We start from the raw sequence: 21,789 nt of genomic DNA, 5'->3' as shown, positions 1-21,789 counted from the left end.
AATACAGCACACATAGGCCATATGGATACTTGGTGAAACTGTATAAATTGGAAGGAACCAGATAAGAGGCCCACGACAGAAAATTTGGAGGTGTTAAAGGAGAGATACATTGCTATGTAGAGCTCAAACTCGCCACCAAAATCTGTGTTTGCTATTCGTTTATCATTTAAGCAGCAAGTCCCAAATCAACTCAAATGGGTTACATTTGCTGAAAAACACATCATTGTACAAAAAATGAAGAATCCAATTTGATCGTAATAGTAAACGGACTTCACTTAAATAATGCTTTATCTACAACATATGGTGTCTAAATTGTTATACAAAGCCTCACACTACATTTATGTAAGTGTGAATACACCTGCGTTTTCCTTTTTAGTTGAAAATAACTTACTTTAACCTGCAGCATACTTCACCATACACTGGCCAATAACATAACCCAGGGTTCTTTTTTTACTTTTGAGAACATTTGAAACTGATCATTCTCTCTTACCAGATAGCTAGCACTAAGCTCACCTGAGTGTCCATGTTTCTCCGGTCCAAGTTTGTAAACTCTCGTCATGCTAGGATGTGTCAGAGGCCAATAGTAAAGTAATGACAAAGGTGTTTTTACACTGACTAGATGGGCTTTAATGACCAATTGCTTAAAAGTTTAATTTAATGCTCATTATTCGGTTCAACATACATGCAGAAACACTTGCTCTCGCTCTTGTAGAGCGCATTTCACACGACGCTGTGTAGCTCTTACATACAGTACATACATATGTCACACGCATTGCCATCCAAACATTCTTGTTAAACTAGAACACATGACAAAATGCAATGACTAATTCTCACTGGGATGTGAAATTTTTGATTCAGCTTTTTTTTAGCATCCAGTTTGCATCTCAATTTGAGTCAGCACTGATTTGACAATAAAGTTGTATCCAATCCAATCCAATCCAATTTGTGCAAATGTGTAGTAATGTGCATTTCACAATCATAATACTTTCCGAGGTGTCCTAATTTGATTTATTTTTGTATTTAATTCATGGTTTTGTTCTATCCAAAAGACAAATCTTGTCTATCCGTTGACTTCAGCACACATCCTTGGACAAATTGATGTCTTTGGTACCATTTTGTGGCATTTTAGAGTTGTGCAAATGTGTAGTAATGTGCATTTCACAATCATAATACTTTCCGAGGTGTCCTAATTTGATTTATTTTTGTATTTAATTCATGGTTTTGTTCTATCCAAAAGACAAATCTTGTCTATCCGTTGACTTCAGCACACATCCTTGGACAAATTGATGTCTTTGGTACCATTTTGTGGCATTTTAGAGTCGGACAGAAAGGTTACAAAAATATGTCAATAGGTTAATTTGTGAAAGGTGAACCGTGAATATGCGGTGTATGGCTGTACTCTGTTTTCTTGTGAGTACTACTTATGGGGCGAAACGATAGTCAACTGGTTAGCACATCCGCCTCACAGTGCAGAGGTGCAGGGTTCGATTCCAGCTCCGGCCCTCCTATGTAGAGTTTGCATGTTCTTCTCATGCCTGTGTGGGTTTTCTTTGGGTACTCTGGTTTCCTCCCACAATTCAAAAACACAATTATGGCAAAATAATGGAACACTCTAAATTGTCCCAAGGTGTGAGTGTCAGGGTGATAGCGGATGGTTGTTCATCTATATGTGCCCCGTGATTGGCTGACAACGAGTTCAGTATGTACCCCAACTTCTGCCCGTAGACAGTTGGAATAGAAAATGGATGGATACTATCCGAGCAAACCAACTGCAGTGGTGTGGCATCAAAATGGTGGCATTATTATTTGCTCTATCAAACTTAGATTGTAATGACTGTTTAGGCTATGCTCCAATTCAAGCACTGAATTGTAGAAGGTGATTGTTCAAGTCTTGATCTGTTGGAAGTCCATCCAGTTTAGATGAACATCAATCACTGAAACACAATGACGCATTGCTCACTCCGAGTGCCAGTTCCACCATTACGCATATTAAAATCCCTGCAGGGGAAGCTCGCCAAAACCCTCTCAGGCACCCTCCATTGCATCATTACTTGCGGCCACAACGTTCCATCAGCCTAAATTATCTGTCTTAAAAACACTCTACCCTTTGTTTGCCAAAGTTTTAATACTTTAATTAGCGCCCATATTTGTAGTTTACAAAGAATATGTTGGTGCCTTACTGGGTCTCAGGCCTTCTTGTCCTCACTCCCTGGATAATGAAATTCTGCAATGGGGTTACATAGTGAGAGAATTCTTTCTAATTCAGAACGGCACGAGGGAGAACAAAACGGGATCATGTCTGAAATCAGATGAATGTGGGAAAAGGAAGAAATCATTGCTGTTTCCAAACAAGGCCCCAATTTGAGAAGAGGAGAATTTGAGGCAAAATAATTTTCTCCAAATACATTCCAGGTGGCATTTATTATTCAACAACAACTAACTTTTTATTGTGTTTATTTGAGAGGAGGTACTTATTTAAGGAAAACCATACAATTAGTCCCTTTTCTCTAAATACCTACATAGTGTCATTATTATTGAGATGAATAAAACAAAAGACATCAGGTGTTTTTTATTTTTCTGTAAATAATTTCTGGATCACATTTAAACTAAAATCCTTACAACTACCAGACAGTTGTTTGAAATAAAGCATAAATTTGAGATAAGGTGTTGATTTGAGAGCAAGTGCTGTATTGGTCTTCATGGATCAATGAGGTGAGGTCAACTCCAAAAGTCGTGTCCAATTTGCAGCACTAGGGGGCACCACAGAACAATTATTCCCAACGCACATTTCTCATCCGAGTACAAATAAAACTGAATTTGCCAACTTAAGTGGATACCTTATCTTTTTAGATGATTGAAATAAAAGATTTAAAACGTGAAAGGTTTATCACGAAGAAGAATAGGCCTGACTTGCGTGCCTGTTTAAATCAGTGCATGCATATCCCGATCATCACTATGCCACTAAGTCCGTGACCGCATAGCAGCACGGCCACCGCTACATGATTCTTATGTGAAAGCTGGCTGCCGAGCTGCTCGGTGCCCCAACAGCAATTCAGTGAATTTATTGTGGCTGCGTGCTCTTGAATTAGTCGACATGCGTTTTGGTTTTAGCTGAGGGTGATCATGTAGCCTATAAATGGGCACCGTAGAATACTTGCTTCAAATGACACACAGGCCCACACACACACTTTTTTATTTTACATTAATTTTTTTGTGTATTTACTAGAGCTGTCAAACGATTAAAATATTGAATCTAATTAAAAATGCAACTGTGATAATTAACTTAAATTCACTAAAAATTAATCGTGATAAGTCACGCATTTTTTATCATTTCTGAATTTCCTTTTATATTTTTTTGTCCTATTTTTCCCCATTTTACTGCTCTCATCAACATGGAATCATGAATCGGTTTTCTACGTGCAAAATGCGAATATTTACTGAAATAATAATTTCGATTTTCAATTTAACATGAACATTTTTCATATGAAGCAGTTATTCACACATAATCTCTCACACAATATTACTGTCCATCAACAACAGTGAAAAAAATATTTTCTCACACAACAGCTGCTTTAACAGCCCTTTTTATGGAATCAAAACAGAGCCATATAACATTATAAAGTGCACATATAAGGTAAACTAGTACTCAGCCTACAGTGGATTTAAGCCATGGTTGCATACTTCGTTTTGCTCAAGTTTGCTTTGAACACAGCAGTCAGGCTATGTTGATTCTGTTGGTCCTTCTTGCGCGGAAGTCTCTCTACGGTTTTGTGTAGACATCATTTCGGATGACTACACTTGGTTCGATGACAACACTGGAGACGTTTTATTTTCGCTAGGTCGCTACCACTGCACCGCTGAACTTCACCGTCACTGTCAGACGAACACAGAGAAGCTCCACCCGCTCTATTTATATGGACACAGAACACTGTAACCTTCCATACAAAATAGTTCCAAACAAGTAACAATTGCATCAGTGGCATACATCGTATACCTGTATGATATAAACTTTGGTCTTGTCAGTGGAGCAATCTGGCAACTTTTTAAAAGTAAACTCTCCATTCATAAACTCTTTAAGTGTCCGTTTTCAGTGTCTCGCGCTGCCCTGGCTGGCAAAACAAACGTGCGTGGACGTATGCAGCGCTTGTTGTTTTGTTTCAGGTTTATTTATAGAGCAACGTAACATCCGCTGTGACGTATGCCACGTCAATCTCGCGAGAAAAAATGTAATCCCGTTAAACTTTTTAAATTAATGCCAATAAAAACGCGCTAAACTGACAGCTCTAGTATTTATTAAAAACCAGACAGCTACAAAGCAATTAGTTGGAGGAGCCTTATAATGAGGAAAATATTTGCTAGGTGACCCTAATTCACCTCATTTAAGCAATCAGTGATTTATCCCCAACATCCTAAAGTCCAATCATTGGGGATATTGCCTTACAATGAGGAAAATGTGTCTCACTCATTGCTATGGTGACCAAAGACTCTCTCTTTTGAGCAGTGGTGGACCAAGACATCATGTAGATGGTGGACTTGGGTGTTATCGTGAGGATAAATCATCACCATAATAACAGTTAAGAAATTGTGTGTGCTTGTAGAGATTGTTGCCACAAACTAAGAAAAATGATCAGATGATATTTATTTGCAGACATCACAACTTGTGTGAGCATATACATTGATAAGCTCTGTTTGCATCTTTGTGCTTCCGGCTGCATCTTTTGAAAACAACAACAGGGATGCTAACTAAATTACTTATTCACACAAACATGTTATATGTAGAGTGGGTTGCCATTTGGGGAAAAAAGGTGATGGCGGACATGGATTAGGACTTTTGGATTTGGGGGTGTGGTCATCAGCCCCATGTACTCGACATGTTCTTTGAAGGAATCCAGAACCTTCCTGCAGAGGGTAAAAAAAGGCATTTCAATAAACCAAATGTTTTCATCATTGAAGGGGAGGTGTAATTTTAGAAGAGGCTATAAGTGTCACGTACCTTATGGAGCAAAGGGCTTGCTCGCTCTGCTCCTAATTTGGGAATTGAACACACACAGACAAATAACCACAAGCGCAACAGGTGTTAATTTAGGACACGTTTGGAAATATGCTCCAAGTGCGCACTGGTTGACTCTGACCGTTTGGAAACTCACAATGTTGTTAAAATGCACTCATAGGATATTCGGTGTCCAGCGAAAATGGAGTGCCAGTACATATGGTTCAAGCACATGTCGCCATAGGTTACATTTGGAAGTTAATGGAAGGGGAGCAAGCTCTGCCTCTCCAAACACAACACTCTCAGATTAGTGCACAGGCATTTGGTGTGAGTAAAATGAAACAATCCAGTAAAAACCCTCCGTCTTGAATTAAATCAAATGTGCATGTCCATTCGCGATACTGCTAATGTGTCTGCTGAATCATGAAAATGTGAGTCTCTTTCAGTGAAATGCCATGACCAATATAATTTATGGATTCCGCCATTCAGGCACCTTGTCCCAGTTTAGTTGCCGCTCCGTGTTAGGAAAAGGGTGTGATGAAGGTCACTTGGACCACCTCATGACTTGTTTAGACAAAGCGGGAGGGCTTACGTCAGGTTTTTGGATGGCTGAAAATGGTACATCACATTTTTAGCCATCCAAAAACCTGACAAAATGGGTAAAAATCCAGACACCAAGGGTTTATTTGAAAAAAGGTCAATTTTATCTGTGAAAAATATTACAAGACATTCACTTTTTTTTAATACCGTCCTAAGGATTTGTTTTCTCTACTTTGAGAGTCCCAGAGTTCTATTTGAAGATGCCTCTGTGAGTGCACATACATTCAATTATATTTATACAAATCCAGACAGTTAAAAGTGTTTAGTTGAACGAGATTTTGTATTTGAAAGGGTGCTTTTATTTATTTTGAAAATCGTGTCCAAATGATATTTATTTACTCAACTATGAAAAAGCACAAGGCATTTATGTAGATAACGTGTCGGCATATTCAGAAAAAAATGTATTTATATGTATATACATATATATATAAAACAAAATACAAACTCTCACTAACAGTTGGTAACTCCATCAATGCACGGTACTTCATTTCTGAAGAGTTTTATCTGAAGTAAAGGGTCAATTTCAGATGATGTCTGCTTTAATGTTAGGGCTGTATCAACATGCGTCAGGAATGGATGGATGTTGCAAAATAAATTCATGGCGTCAGTCGCCATCTGTGGATAAATTAGTGTGTTTTTGAGACTTCCATGAAATAGTCTTCCCAAATTGACCATGATCAGTTCTTACCTCAGTGAATGAATGTGGCCACCTATTTCTTTTCCGCCTCTTGAATAACCGGCTCTGTTTATAACAAAGGTAGCTTTTTAGGCTTGACAAAAATCCCACCTTCAAGTAATGTCTCATTATTTACATACGTCGGACTTCCAGCTTGCAGCTGACGGTGACCTCGCCATGGTGGTTCTTGGCTCGGCAGGTGTAAACGCCTCCGTCGAAACTCACGGGCTTTCGGATCTCGAGGGAACAGATGCCTTGCACACAGATCTGACGGAATTTGGGGTCGTCGCCAATGACCATCTGGTTCTTCAGCCACTCGATCTTGGGCTGCAGAGGAAGGGAAAAAAATGTATTACATGGGTTTTTGATGTGGGTCCAACAGGTGTTTATTTGAAGCAATGCATCAATTTGAGTTGAGGCTTTATTTGTTACAAAAAACACATTCAGTTATGTTCGTCTTCAAGTAGTGGTTTGGGATTTTTTTTAATTCACTCAACTACATAGAGTAGCAGACGTTTACTGAAATAAAAACACAATTTTTCCTGTTGCGAGAGAGAGTGTTTGTTTACTCAACTACAAAGCATGATCGGTGTTTATTTAAGATGTGTGTCACATGTCTCTATATTGAGAGTGGGCCTTTCTTGAAATAAAAAATCCAGAATATCTCATTAGAAGAGATTCACTTATTTGAAATGAGGCCCTCATGTTTAGCAAAACAGAAATACGGGTTGTCCCCTAAACGTGTCCTGATGGTGTTTATTTACTCAATTAACTAATAAGATCGTTCCAGACATTCACTTGAAGTCATAAACATTTGTGAGAGGAGTTCTTTATTTGTAACAAAAACAACTATGTTTTTGACAGTGGTTAGTTCATCAACTAGCTGATAACAACGTATCAATCATTTATGTGATATTAGTCCTTTATTTGGAACAAAAATGTTTTCTTTTTTTTCTAAATTAATTATTTCTCAATTGTGGGCTTTAATTTGTATCGGTATTTTTTTTCCTGAAATAATGTATTTTCCATTTACACTAATCCAGATAGTCTTATTTAATGCAGGCCTTTACGTAACAAAAAAAGATTATCTTTCCTTCAAGTAGAGTGTGGAGGGTGTCGTTTTTACTCAAGTACTGAAATAATGTGACATTATTTTACATAAAGCATCTTTGTGAGAGGATACTGTAAAAAAATACATTTCAAAAAATGAATCAAGAAAATGGAAATGTTAAATAAAAAATGAAGGCAATGGATGTTGTGACCTGACCCATCCTTATGCCAACCCCATTCCAAGTCATCCGGCCCAGCTAAAGACAAGCAGGTGAAAGACTTGGAATGGGGGTGGAGGAATGTACCTTGGGGTATCCCCTGACGGAGCACAGCAACTTGGTGCTATAGCCCACCGTGGTGGCTCGGTTGGCCAGAGAGGTGGTAAACTTGGGCGCCTCGGTGAAGTCATGCTCCTGGTACTCTGGGGCCTTGTACTCAATTCCTGTGAGGAAAAAAGCCTGGAATATATTGATGGCCCAGAGAGTTTAGGATGAAATTACAGTGGTAAATTTACTTATGTGTGTTGGAAAGGTGCCTTTAAGTAGGGTGGCCGAGTGAGTGGTGTCAGTGTCTGGAGACAGAGTTGCGCCTCGTGTTCTCATTTTCTATTAATATCTTTGTCTGCTTGTCCTGTTCAATGCACAGTGTATCAATGACTGTAACTCTCCTTGCCCACCTGTGAGGGCATTACAGGACTTTAATTGCTCCATTTCCCTTCTACATTTCACTTGAAATAAACCAAGTGACTGCTGTTAACTAGACAAACTTGAATGTTGGGTCCAACGCGAGTCAAGGTATGACTGTATGGTTTTGAAAAAATTATCGTCTCACCCGTCTTGAGGATTTTGGCCTCATCCTTTGTGACGGCTGCCTCCTCGCTGATTCCGCACTTGTTTTCGGAGAACACACGGAACTTGTAGGTGTTGCCCATAATGAGGTCCGAGATGGTGCCGTTGAGTCGGTGGTAGTGCTCCATCACAGTGAACCAGTCCTGCCAACACATGTACAACTCTCATCAGGATCAGGGTTCTACTCAAAAAACATTTTCCATTACAGCTTCCAGACCGGCCTGGCACCGCACCGGCCTTGTTTACCCTGGCCTTAGTCGCTTTTCCATTACAACTGGCGCTAATTGTTTGCGTCCAAAGAATTGTGCAAGACTCCACTGGACACTCACAGTGTGTAGGGTTCTGCCATAACATTTCACAAATGTCCAGTTTCAGCCACAGATTTGACGACAAATTAATTTGGGGGTTTAAGCGAGAGTGACACAGCTACCGACTGCACTTCAGGTCTAGCAAGCTCTCAATTCACTTCTCATTCATTTTGCTGCCTTTCAGAGTTGCTGCGCCCGGTGTTTGAAGCCCTCCCGCAGCCATCCCAAGCCGCCACAACCAAGACGTGGACCACAACCAACCACCATATCGAGGATGACTGAGGTTCTGGGCTGCGGCTGGAGGATGTCCTCATCACCGTCAAGCCCAACGCTCATTCAAGCTAATGACCACGGTGGGCAGAGCATGATGATCGCAAATTTCACACATTGGCACATTGGAAGTTGTAAATATGATTAAGTGTTGTTGTAGAACAAAGTACTGAGTACTGTATCAACTGTATTGTTATGCCTTGGTGGAGGCTGACTCTGACTCGCTCACTCAAAACCATGAAATGGGCGTCTGAAATGAGTTACTTGTCGTATTGCTTAAGAAATCTGTTGGCCAATCAGATGACAATGGCATCACGGACCTGCGTTCTGGAAACACTTTGAAGAAGGCTCTGAAAAGCGGTTCTATTGTAACCAACCAAAAAGTGTATTATGTGGAACCAGGATATTTTGAGGTGGAACCGTTACAATGGAAAAGCGGCTGAATTAGCCGACCAGAGTTCCAGTGCGGTCCTTACTCCTGTCTTCTTGTCGGCCTTTTGGATGGTGTAGCCTGTGATTTCTGTGTTGCCGTTGTCTTTGGGCGCCGTCCACTCCAGTGCCACGTTGAAGCCCCACGTGTCCACGATCTTTACGCTGGCCGGAGGACCAGGAAGCTCTGTCAACCAGCAATAGATTATACAATACAATACAATACAATACATGCTGATTTATATAGCGCTTTCACAACAGCGGCAGCTGTAACAAAGCGCTTTACAAAACAGTTAACATAAAGTAAAATAATAAACACAACACATAACATAAAACACGGACAGTCATGCAGTCCTAACCACTTTTCCGTCACACGCTTTGTTGTTTGAAGCGGTTTGAGATGAAAGAGGAGAGAATCAAATGTCCTTTAACCAGTGGATCAGAGACGTCATGCTCAAAATGTGCACACGTCGGCTACAAGCTAAGTTTCAAAGTCAACAAGAAGCTGTAGCATCCATTGACGAAAAAAGAGATTGGTTCACTTCTCCTGTCCCATGGAAATCCATTTCAATTCCAAGCGGCAACTCACGGTTCCAAATACGCATCGGCGCTCTTCGCCAACGCTCCTCTCTCCTCATCCTCAACTTCAGCGGCCATCCATCCAGCCGCACCAACGCCAACTGTCCAACAGCGCTGACATAGCCACTGAACAAATCGGGGTTGTGAAAAATGCTGCCCATTACTGGCGCAAAAAACACAAGCGCCCCAGGTCTATCCAGCACCGACAGTCAATGGCGACGACATTCCTCCCAATCAAAATCTGTGCTGGTACACGCGTGCTGCCGAGAAGGCGCAACCACCAAGCACAGATACTGCTCCTTTGACGAATGTCGTGGCCAAAAAGCGCTGAAAACAGTCCATATCAGGTCCACACAATGAAACAACAAACAACATGTGACAAAACAAAAGACAAAAACAGCAAAAAAGAACAAAAAAGAACAAAAAAGCAAGGCTCTTGAAGAGCACTTGCCGAAGGCTGCCTACTCGGGCGCCATCTTGGAAAAAAAAAAAAAAAAAAAAAAATTTACATGAAAATGGTTATCGCCTCCGTGATACCCATTTTCAAAGGTTTTGCATTTTCCGGTTCTGCACATGTGCTCCAGGTTAAGGACACAGCAGGGCACCGAATGCCGTCTCACGAGGTTCTGTTTGTGCAAATCCAGTTAGTCTGCACTGGTAAAGGAGGAGGCTTGGTGAGTTGTAGTGGGAAGGAACTGCAAATGAACAGATGTTAACTGTGCACCACACAACACAGTTCATGGCCAGGGAAGCCAAGAAACCAGTAAGTGCAGTTTTGTGGCATTACCTCCAGTTTTATTGGATTACCTGCTTGTAAAGTTGGTAAAGGAACATTTGAAGACTGTCAAACTAATGACATTTAATTCACGATTTAAACAATTTTCAGAAAGGGTCAGGCATGAACTTTGATGCCTTTGTCGCACCAATTCAGACAGATAAAGGCAAAAATTCAGAACCTAGCTAATTCTAGTGTAATTACTGAACTAATACATGCTCAAGTTAACTTAAAAATGTAATTAGTTCCAAAAAGGTTTGTTTGGAAAGCAGCTTTTCTACAAAGTAATTAGCCGTTAAGCAAAATGTTCTTCCTTCTGCCAAAGATCAGATGAGTGAAACCAAGCACATTCTTTCTGACATTCGAGTAATAATTAAATCAATACATATCCCTTCAAACTTTAAAGTTTTGTATAACACAGTGTCCATTCAAAGTCAACCCATCAAAAACCAGACTCACTTGAAATGCATTGTGTTTTTCTGACATTTTATACACATCTCTCTGAATGAATAGTTGTCGTTTTTGTGAAGCGAGTATGACTAGTGCCTCAATTGTTTAAGAGCCAAAACACCATAAACATTGCAACCACCTATCCCCCGGAGTTGTGGCACCACTCTGAAACCGTTGGGTTTCTACTATTATTTCTAACACATCAGGTTTTTGAGAAAGAATTCTGCCTGCTGCTGAACCTAACCTTCAATTCATAAGAGTTAACAAATGCCGTATATATTACTGTATTATTATAATGCGATCCAGTCAAATGTTGACACACGCGACTGTTACCGAGTGACGTGTCTAAGGAACAAACAGAGCTGCCGGCTATAACATTTTAAAATCTTTTCAAAGTTATTAAATATTTTGAAATTAATTATACACAAAATGTTAACGTTTTACTCCTGCAAATTGTCCACATAGGTAAAGTATCCCTTGAACATACTGCTATTAATTGCAACATAAAATCTATTTACAAGGTCTTACACGGGGGATGTGTGCTCTTCAACACATGCGCAGTCTTCAACACATACACAGTCATCAATAGACTGGCCGTCCTTGGAAGCCATTTCTAAGCAAACGACGAGTTGTATAACTGAACAATACAATGAGAGCCAATGAGATTACAATGAGATTAGCTGATGATATTGCAGTATTCAGTTGATTCATTTAGTTAAAAAAATTTAAAGGGAAAAAAAAGTCATCTATCGAGAGGACCGAGTCCTGATTTGAAGTTTCTCTTTGAGAGGAACTTCCTTATTTGTCACAAAGACTTTTTTTCTCAAATAGCGTCCAGAGGGTGAATGTCTTGCAGAGAGTACTAGGCATTTACAGTATTGCAAGTTGCGTCTACTTGAATGAGTCCATTACTTGTACCACACACATGAATCCAGACAACTACTAAAAGACATCTATTTGAGGGGAGCCCTTTGTTTCATTTTAAACAAAGCATTTCCTCAAGGAGTGGCCTTGGAGTGTGTATTGTTATTTACTACAAAGAGTACTAGATGTTTACTGTATTTGAAGGAGGCAACTATTCATTTAAAAGAGGCATTCATTATTTTGTTATTATTATTATTATTTTAATGATTGTACATGTAGTACTGTAGGAGTTCTTCTGAGGGAGATGTGTATTTGAGAGAAGGCCTTTACTTGTTAAAAAAGAAAGACTAGTCATGATCAGTTAGTGTTTATTTATTTTACTACAGAGATGGGTGTTAATTTAAAGGGTTTCTATGTGGGAGGAGGCCTTTTTTAAAAACAAATAAGAAGACAAACTGTTCAGTTTTTCTTTTTTTTCTTTTCAGAGAGTGCTTAATTGCATAACTACAGAGCGTTAAAGCTGTTTATTTGAGGGAGGTGGCTATTTGAAAAGAGGCTTTTATTTGATTAACTGTTCAAAATGGTTTCTATTATTCCTGAAAAAGTGATCGGGGCATTCATTTATTTACTAAAATAAAAACAGCCAAGCTTACTTGAAGTAAAGCATTTATTTATTTATTTATTTTTTACTAAATGCACTGAGGAGTAGCAGCCAAATTTCGTTGTATGTAATACAATGACAATAAAGGTGATTCTGATTCTGATTCGAGAGGATACCACAATTTGTAACAAATCAATTCTAAATTCGTAAAAATTCGCAAAAAGAGAGAACATCAAACATTTACTGTATTTGAAGGTGGTGTCGATTATTTTTCGATTATTTTGTTTGCTAAGGAAAACAAATATATACAGACAGTAAATAGAAGGTGTTCACCTACCAACAATCTGCAGGGTGAGTGTGGCCTTGTCCTCAAAGTCCTCCACTTTGACGGACATCTCATAGACACCGGAATCGTCCCTCTCGGCTGCTCGGATGAAGATGATGCTGTCCCTCTCGGTGCTGCGAATGTTGACCCTTCCTTTCTCTAGCGGCTGGCCGTTTTTGGTCCAGCTAACCACGGGCTTAGGTTTGCCCTAGAGGACACCATCACGCTTTAGTCACATGACACGTAAGGTCTGCTTCCTGGTCTTGAAAGTGCTTACTGTGAAGGGGATGGTGAGGTTGATCTTTTCTCCAACGTGAGCCACGTATCTCTGCCTTAGGAAGCGAGGCAAGCGCACCTTGGGACGATCTAATTGGTGATGAAAATATTAGTTTTTAATTTATTCAGTGAAAATGCATCTTTTAAGGTTGAGCTTTAGAGGTGACCAAAACAAGTGCTCATAATTGCACCACTGAGAACAAAAATGAGCCAAATCACATTTTGTCATTTAACTAATTTAATGCTTTGCAAAAACCATCATTTAGTGCCAAAACATGGACATTGGTATTAATAATAAAGGGCTCGGTCGGTATCGAGGTTGTGGGAATGATTTCAGTATGATAAATCACCACTAGATGGCTTTGATCAGATTTTGGTCTCAAATAGTGTGAGTGGGTGTGGGGTGTGGGATGTGGCACAATGGTAGTGACGTGTGGAAGCAGTGTGGTGTTGAGAACATGGAAAAATACGAGCAGGTAACTCTACAACAGAGCTTTTTGAAATAAAAAAAAAAACAACGATAAAGTCCTATCATCATCCTTGACGTACACACACGCGCGCGCGCGAAACACACACACACACACAGGTACACGCTGGCACACAAACACACTGCGTGAAATGCATCCTTTCACAAAAAGCTCTTTTTCTCAGAATCTTTCTGCGAAATTAGTATTTTCAAGAAACAGACCTGCATTTACAAGTTAATTCATTCATTCATTCATTTTCCTAACCGCTTGATCCTCACTAGGGTCGCGGGGGGTGCTGGAGCCTATCCCAGCTGTCTCCGGGCAGTAGGCGGGGGACGCCCTGAATCGGTTGCCAGCCAATCGCAGGGCACACAGAGACGAACAACCATTCGCACTCACACTCACACCTAGGGACAATTTAGAGTGTTCAATCAGCCTGCCATGCATATTTTTGGAATGTGGGAGGAAACCGGAGCACCCGGAGAAAACCCACGCAGGCCCGGGGAGAACATGCAAACTCCACACAGGGAGGCCGGAGCCGGAATCGAACCCGGTACCTCTGCACTGTGAAGCCGACGTGCTAACCACTGGAATGAGGTGGAAATAATTTATATTGCAGCAATATGTTGTCTTTATCTCACAGAACGTACACACGCGTCTGCCAGTGTTTTTTTTTTATCTAATCAGATTTCTGATTTGATGTGTTGACATATTATTTTGTCCTCTGCTTTCAGATCCTCGACTGCAGCCGTTAGCGACAAACACACAACTTTGAATTCGCTGGTTTTTCTTTTGGCCAATCAGATCGTAGATTCATCTCTGTGTCACAAATGGGGTCAAGGCGGATGAGTTGGCACATTGGTCTCGTTTATTGGTATAACGCCGACAGACGTGGTCAGCTGACTTTGAGATCTGAAGTACAGTAAGAACAACATGCTGGAATTTCATGGGCGGTACCACCTGCTGTGTTCAGTGGCACAGCATATGTCGGGACTGTAAATAGCTTGTAGGGGAGAGGGGTGGCATCGTACTGTATAGTGGAAGCTACAAAAAAATCACTACAAAACAAAGCGAGGTGTCGCTCCTTTTTGGATTTGGATGAGCATTTACAAATGCGAGAATAAGTGGAAAATGCCTGTCATGTCGATTCGCCTTATCGGGTCACTTATCGCGGATTAGCTGCGCTGCAAAATCAAAGTATAACACCTTTGATGGCTACCAAAATAAACAGCATGGCAATAGCTGTCATGAGATTTGAGTGTCACCCGAGAACAGTCGAACCCCCTCCCCGCACAGACAAGAATTCAACCTCCACCACACCACAGAGCCCCACCTGCTGGCCCTCAGCTCACTTGACGCCTGTCAACTCCCCCAAGTTTGCTGCCTCGCCAAGCGCGTTAATGACCACCGTCATCTCAGCTATTTTTCCACGGCTTTGCAGACATTTGGAAGGAAACCATTCATAAAATGCTTTCTATTCTTGTGCGCTCACCAAGGGTAGGGCTGTCACAATAATTTTTTTTACAGGCGATATATTTTCTCAGACACGATCAAGAAACACGATACTATTATTCATTCATTCATTATGTTTTATTTTATTTTAATTTATTGATGTCACTGATATAGTGATCCTATTGAACAGTTGCATTGAAATGCAGAACAATCAAATATATAAATAAAAAAAGATTTTCAACCAGAGGTGTCAAATCCAGGCCCAGAGAGTAAAAAGTCTCCCAGTTTGGCTTTAGCCAAGAAGCCTCTACTCAAAAGTTTGTTTACCTGGTGGATGAGTAGAAGCACCTGTCGCTCAAACCAGTTTCTTGTTCTTAATTTTTGGCCTTTATGGTTAGTAGCTCGGCGGCCCGGTAGTCTAGTGATTAGCCCATCGACCTCACAGTGCAGAGGTATCAGGTTCAATCCCAGCTCCGGCCTCCGTGTGGAGTTTGCATGTTCTCCCTGGGTATTCTCCCCGATTTTCTCCGGGTACTCCGGTTTCTTTCCACATTCCAAAAACATGCATGGCAGGCTGGTTGAACACTCAAAATTGTCCCTAGGTGTGAGTGAGAGCGCGGATGGTTGTTCATCGCTGTGTGCACTGCGATTGGCCTACTGCCTACTGCCCGAAGACCGCTGGGATAGGCTCCAGCACCCCCCGCGACCCTTGTGAGGATAAGCGGATTGGAAAATGAATGAATGAATGAATGTTTGGTATCTTACGTCTTGCTGTCAACGTCCTTCATCAGGATGACCATAAAGAATTTGAATTTTCCGAAATAGTGACAGTTTCATTACTCGCCAGCAGGGAGTCACATTCATTTATTTGAAGAAAAAACATTTTTGTCCAGTTTTGGCTTTGACACCTCCGTGTTTTCCAACAACCTCTTTCATCAGGGTGGACATAGGGGTTTTGGATTTCCTCATCTAGTATCAGTTTATAAAACGAGTTTAGTTTGTATTTTTTTTCTTCTAGCTCTTGATCTTTGGCTTTGCGTTATTGGCTTCCTGACATTTCATTTGTTTATTCTTGTTGTTTCCTTGTACTTTGCCCTTGGATTGGTTTTGTTTCTGCATTGTTATTCCAGCAATTTCTGTTCCTACTTTGTTGATGCGTTTTTTGTTTTTTTTGGGGGAGGGGGGGTTGTAAAGAAATATTTTTGTTATTGCACTTTGTCCGGAACTGCGTATCTGGAACCCAAAAACATGATTTGGTTTGGGCCAGAACCTGACAGTGGGTATGTCATTTCTTACCGGCAACCTCCTTCACCATAACAGCCTCGGGGAGGGTGACTGGCTGACTCCTTCCTCCAGCGTTCACAGCCACCACGCGGATCTTAAGCCGGTCTCCGGTAGTTTGATTCTTGATGGCGTAGCGGCAGGACTTCTGCAGGTCCTCGTTTACTGCCTTCCAGTCCTCAGCTGAAAGAACAAGGTTCAGTTTCAGGAGAAATGAACTTTATTTTTGTGCCCAATGCAAGTCTGGTGCCCCAACTAGTGTTAAACGGCGCATGGGGGGCTGGACTAAGTTTTGGTATTTTGGTAGACCTGTGCAAGCCGGGCCATTAAAAAAAAAAAAAAATGTTGCACCGTTGTGGTCGTAAACACAGCCAACCTGTTTCACTGCCACTCAAAACGGCTCCTCTCATTTCCTTTCAATGCCCCACACATATAGTGTAGCCTTTGAAATGGTGGAAGAAGACACTGATTTAATTGAATCCTGCAGCAGGTCATGGTGTGAAAGTATGTTTATAAGAAACTGTAAACCAAGATTGAGAATTAAAACTAATGTTCACAAATTTAAAACATGTCCATTTCTGAAAGAAAATAAACAACATGCTTGAATGAAAAAAAAAGCTAGATACTCAAAATATCTTCTTAATGTAAGAACATATTTTTTTTCTTTTACACCTCTGATCCTCACAGACATACACTGTATATTCTCCATCCTGTGCCAAGAACGACTAATGTTCCTGCTATATTGAGAAGGTGAGAGGAATTGAGTCTCCAGGACAGTGTATTCGTGTTTGTCTGAGCCTGCCCTCAGGTGGCTAAGGCGCACACACCTGAATGAGCAGCAAAATGTGCATTGGGGAGAAAGTGTAAAAAAAATGTTTTCAACTTTTCAATTTTGTCATTATTGTAGATTTTTAAAGTATATTACAGGGCTGGTTTTCACATTAAAAGCACAGTGCACATTTTAGTTTCTTTGAAATCTGGAATGGATTAATGACATGTTCATTCATTTCAGTAGGGAAAGGCAATTTAAGATTTTTTAAAAATCTTATAACTGTGTTTAATAACTTTTCCAGGTAATTTACGCATTTCTTGTGTTTTACAACATTCCCTGTCACTTTAAAAAAATCTTGTCCTTCACAATGCTATCAAAACACAACATATTTTTTTCTTTATTGTCATTATTTTTCTTGTGTTGGAATGAATGTCTTTCAATATTCTGACTTTGACTGTGATGCGGTCGAGCTAAGCGGGTCTACATTCTTAGTGTGTGATCTTTTGTGCGTTGCAAACACAGCAGTTGTCCACAACCTTGTGAGTCGAGCACAAAGCAAAAACATCCTCATCAGCTGCCCCTCTGAACCTTGTCTGATGATTTAAAGGGTCAGCTGAGCATCTAGCGGGCGATGTATAAATATCACCGGGTGACCTCTGGCATGCCAGCTTTGAGACGGGCACACCCAGTGTGGCCCTGGGACTCACTTCCATCCTGGCACACCTCAATTGTGTACCCGTCCAGGCCTGACAGGCCAATAACCTCTGGCTGGCTCCAGATGATCATCACTGAAGTGTCGTTCTTATCCTCCACAAAAAGATCCAGAGGGGCGCTCGTGGGCTCTACGGACGTCGATAAGAAAAGTCATTTTTTGGGCAATTTTCGATTAAATGAACTTTTTGTTTGTTCAGCTGTACGCTATGTGGCGGGAGGGTTACCTGGAGGTGGTGGTGGAGTGGGTGCTTTAGGCTCTTCGGGCTCAGGCGCCTCACCAGCTTCGGCTGAACAGGCAGGGGCAGGAAATTTGTCACCAAATCAAGAGAGTGGAAATAAACCGAGTTTAAATCAGAATGATCTGCTCATAAAAGAGGCAAATTTGCTTGAAAATTTCTTTCAACAAATACAAACTAGTTTATTTGTGCTGTCACCTGTAGAATTTATGTACTCCTGTCTTACTTATTCTAAACTTAAAAATAAGTTAGTAAAATCTCAATAAGTTTTTGAGATATGTTATGATCCCTTTTAAGAGGGGGAAACACTTGAAGCGAGTGAACTGCTTCTTACACAAATTGTCAGGTAAGCAATATCTTGGCAGGCAACTTCAGCATTCTGTATTTTGCATTGATTTTGAAAGCTCTAATTTCAGTTTGTTTTTGCAGAGTAGTAGCTATGAATATACACAAGTATGTGATCAAATGAGCGCATCATTAGCTGGCAAGTGTGTGGAACAGTAGATAATGAGCTGTTTAGGCTTTTATTTATAATGTTCAAATGGCAAGTCCGTAAGTCTTCGGTAATCTTTAGAAAGAAAATAAGTAGAGGGAACGTGTTAGTTATCTGGTGTGGAGACCTTTAGACGTACAAATGTTTCTTGAAATGTCGCTACATTGGGGAGCGATATTGTTCAATCACGTACAATGTAACAGACGCACCAAAGCGAGTTGTGTAATTGCTGTGCGGCTGTAATGTGATGTTTGGATTAGGATTTGTATTTTGTTTCCCACGTGCAGAAGTCAATGTAGATCAATTTAGAACATGTCGGCAGCTATCTACTTTTTTTGGGGGGGGGGGGGGGGGGTGCGTCATGGGGCGGGCAGGTGTTGGTAACAGAAGATGGAGCATCTGGCGAGGTGTTATAATGGCGGGGAGTTTACATTTCATGCCCAAATGACAACTTTGACAGTCTACAATTTAAGAGAATATTAACAGTGAGCATCTGTGAGGAGGTGATGAAAATGTGACAAAACTGAATTGAAGTGAAGTGCAAGCTATTCATATTGACCTCGGATAATTACAAGTTACATGGTGAAGACAGCAACTTCATGGTGAAGACCGGATGTTGAACACTTAATCCATAGCTGTGAGACAATGCCAGTGTTGTATTTTGTCTCCTGCATGTGAGGGTCGAGCTACATAAATTTAATGACATTTTAAATTTAAAAATTGTTGTGTGGTGGCGGAGGGGTAGACGTGACAGACAAGCTCGTTCTCCAAAGAAATTTTCATAGCAACCCACTTTGGGGGTCGAGAGGACCGATTCCACCAACACGGTGCTCAATTTAAATAAATAAATAAAGGCAATTCCGACAAAAAGAAAGATTCCACCTTTTTATTATTGGCATGCACTCGGTTAGTTTGTAAATGTAACAAAGTGTGAATTAACAATTAATTGTGTTCTGCACATGGTTTAGTTTACCGCTGCCACCGCATTATCCTGTTTCTTCATCGCGACCCACTTTTAAAGACGTTAAGAACAATAAAGAACACATTTTATTTAAAAGTAGCTTCTGAGAACATGTGCATTGTATGTTGTATTTTGAAAAGCTGCTTAGAATGAATTTGCCCGAACACTAAAAGCATATTACTCGCCATGATGTCCGCCAACCAAAGCAGAGCTGCACTGTACTTGTTTACAGAGTAAATTATTGGCTAAAGCGTGAGGCAACTGCACTTCCTGTTGCTTGCCTAATTTGTTCCATGTGGGAACTTGCTACAGCTCAGTACTGTAGCAGAAAAATCTAAATAAAAATGCATGTTACTATTTCTACTAGCTGTCCGTGACCTACTTTTAGATTCCGACCGACCGGTTGAGAAACACTGGTATAGGCAACATTAAAATGTCTTTGTCATGCTGTTGTGAGAAAGTTGTTTTTGATTTGTCTCCAAAAAAGCAGAAAGATCAGCATCTTCCCACAGTGTAAACATAATTTGGAGAAACTCTTCAAGTTCCACACACTGAGCTCAACAGGAGACTATTTATTTTTTATTTTTTTTTACCGTCTGCTGGTACGGCTTCACCCCCTTCGGTCGGGGGGGCAGCGGGGGCCTCACCCTCCACCGCAGGCGCGCCAGCCTCGGCAGGTGCAGCTGACTCGGCGTCAGCGGGCGCCGCCTCCGACGCCGGAGCGGCAGACTCGGCCGGGGGGGCCTCAACGACCGGTGTGGGCTCCGGAGCTGGCTCGGGAGCGGGAGTCGGCTCCGGCTCAGGTGGGGGCTGCGGCCTCTTTTCAACCTTCTTGCCGGGTTTCCTCTTGATTGGGGCAGGCTTGGACGGCATGTTGGTTGTTGAAATTCCTATTTGGCGCACACACACGATAAGACGTCCTTCACTTGTATCCAATGCCACCGTCTGCAATGGAGAAGGGCATTAAATAGACCCCCACCAAGAGACAGGCCCAGCCCCCTTTGGAATGGGCGCAATTGACACCTCCGCTCAGCTCGGCACAATATTGAGCTACAAATGAAAAAAAAAGAGGCAAGTTTGAAGCTCCAAAATCAGGTAGGCAAGTCTCAAGGAATTCACCCGTTAAGTGACTCAATTAAATGAACATTACTGAATCAATACTGAATAAAATCAGAGCAAATATAGAGTATTTTTATAATTCAATATTTAGCATACATCACCACTTGTTTATGTTTATACATGTACAAGTATATGTAAAACTCTTAGCTACTAATTATTACAGTTGTTTCTCTGTTGAACGTTCACAAACAAAAAACGTGTTCACCGATTACTTATCGAAGCTCATTGAAAAAAATTAAGTGAAATTGTTTCTTTTACTCATATCCATTCGTCCATCCAATTTCCAATCCACTTGATCCTCTCAAGGGTCGTGGTGGGTGCTGGAGCCTAGCCCAGCTGTCTTCGGGCAGTAGGCAGGGGACACCCTGAACCGGTTGCCAGCCAATCGCACGGCATACAGAGACGAACAACCATCCGCGCTCATACTCACAACTGGGGACAATTTAGAGTGCATGAACCCACGACCTCTGCACTGTGAGGTCGACACGCTAACATCTGCATCACCGGGCCACTTGTATATGTAAAAAAAAGAAACAACAAAAAAAGCCAATTGTTTTTCCATTTGTTTGAAATACAAAAAAGGAAAAACAAAAAAGGCATTTTTAGTTGTTGTTCTAGTCACAATAAATGTCCTTTTTTTGGAGAAATTGATTATATTTGATTAAAAAAAATTAAATACTCCATACTCATTTTTTATTTGAGTAACTCCAATAAACTAACATATAACTATTCCAATGAATGTAAAATGGAATGACTAATGTATTTATTGTATCATTTACAGTGTATTAGCCAATTATTTAGTATAAATATTAAAACATGTCACTTATGTACTATGTACCATGGCAGCGACGCTCATGACAGCTTTCGACGAAAGGTACCCGGTAATTCATTATGAAATGGCACCAAGTGGAACGAAAAGACATCCTGTCACCCAGTCCCAGACGTCTTTTTCAAAATTTGTCGTGATAAGAAAGATTGGCCATGATTAGAGACAATTTCACAAAAACTGGAGATGTTTTTCTTTTTGTTTTGAATGCACAGAGAGCGTTAAGGCGCTCAAGAATTCAGACGTTTTGATTTCTTTTTTTTGATTCAATGAAGTGACAAGATGGAGGCGATGAAATATAACGTACTTTATTGATTTGAACAAACAGTGGTTGGTTGTACGGGTGGTGGATGTACAGTAATGGAGCCAGCCCAGCGTTTTTCGTTAAACCTATCCACGTTTTTATCGGAACCCAACTCTGAACAAT

The 21,789-nt window shown here is 40.8% G+C and overlaps 1 protein-coding gene across 1 annotated transcript; it reads right to left on the bottom strand.

Moving 5' to 3' along the window:
- Positions 1–4,622: 4,622 nt before the first annotated feature.
- Positions 4,623–20,372, bottom strand: mybphb (myosin binding protein Hb). Its single transcript, XM_052075341.1, has 13 exons — positions 20,011–20,372; positions 17,952–18,014; positions 17,721–17,855; positions 16,257–16,424; positions 13,043–13,131; positions 12,778–12,973; positions 9,219–9,358; positions 8,148–8,307; positions 7,622–7,758; positions 6,407–6,593; positions 6,279–6,332; positions 4,994–5,025; positions 4,623–4,899 (listed from the first exon to the last, which is right to left on the bottom strand). The coding sequence occupies exons 1-11, from the start codon at positions 20,288–20,290 to the stop codon at positions 6,301–6,303; spliced, it is 1,587 nt and encodes a 528-aa protein (XP_051931301.1). The 5' UTR covers positions 20,291–20,372; the 3' UTR covers positions 4,623–4,899; positions 4,994–5,025; positions 6,279–6,300.
- Between the last annotated feature and the right edge of the window lie 1,417 nt (positions 20,373–21,789).

This window comes from Hippocampus zosterae, chromosome 9, assembly GCF_025434085.1.
Source record: "Hippocampus zosterae strain Florida chromosome 9, ASM2543408v3, whole genome shotgun sequence".
NCBI lineage: Eukaryota > Metazoa > Chordata > Actinopteri > Syngnathiformes > Syngnathidae > Hippocampus > Hippocampus zosterae.
Note: the sequence above shows the minus strand (reverse complement) of the source record. Positions and strands in the feature narration are given on the sequence as shown.

Bases quoted from the DNA above. Each gene is read 5' to 3' on its own strand.
- mybphb (XM_052075341.1), bottom strand. From the start codon at position 20,290: ATGCCGTCCAAGCCTGCCCCAATCAAGAGGAAACCCGGCAAGAAGGTT. The intron at 6,594-7,621 runs GTACATTCCTCC...CTTCCTCTGCAG, and splicing joins CCGTCAGGGGATACCCCAAG to CCCAAGATCGAGTGGCTGAA. The intron at 6,333-6,406 runs GTATGTAAATAA...TGTTATAAACAG, and splicing joins CTGCAAGCTGGAAGTCCGAC to AGCCGGTTATTCAAGAGGCG.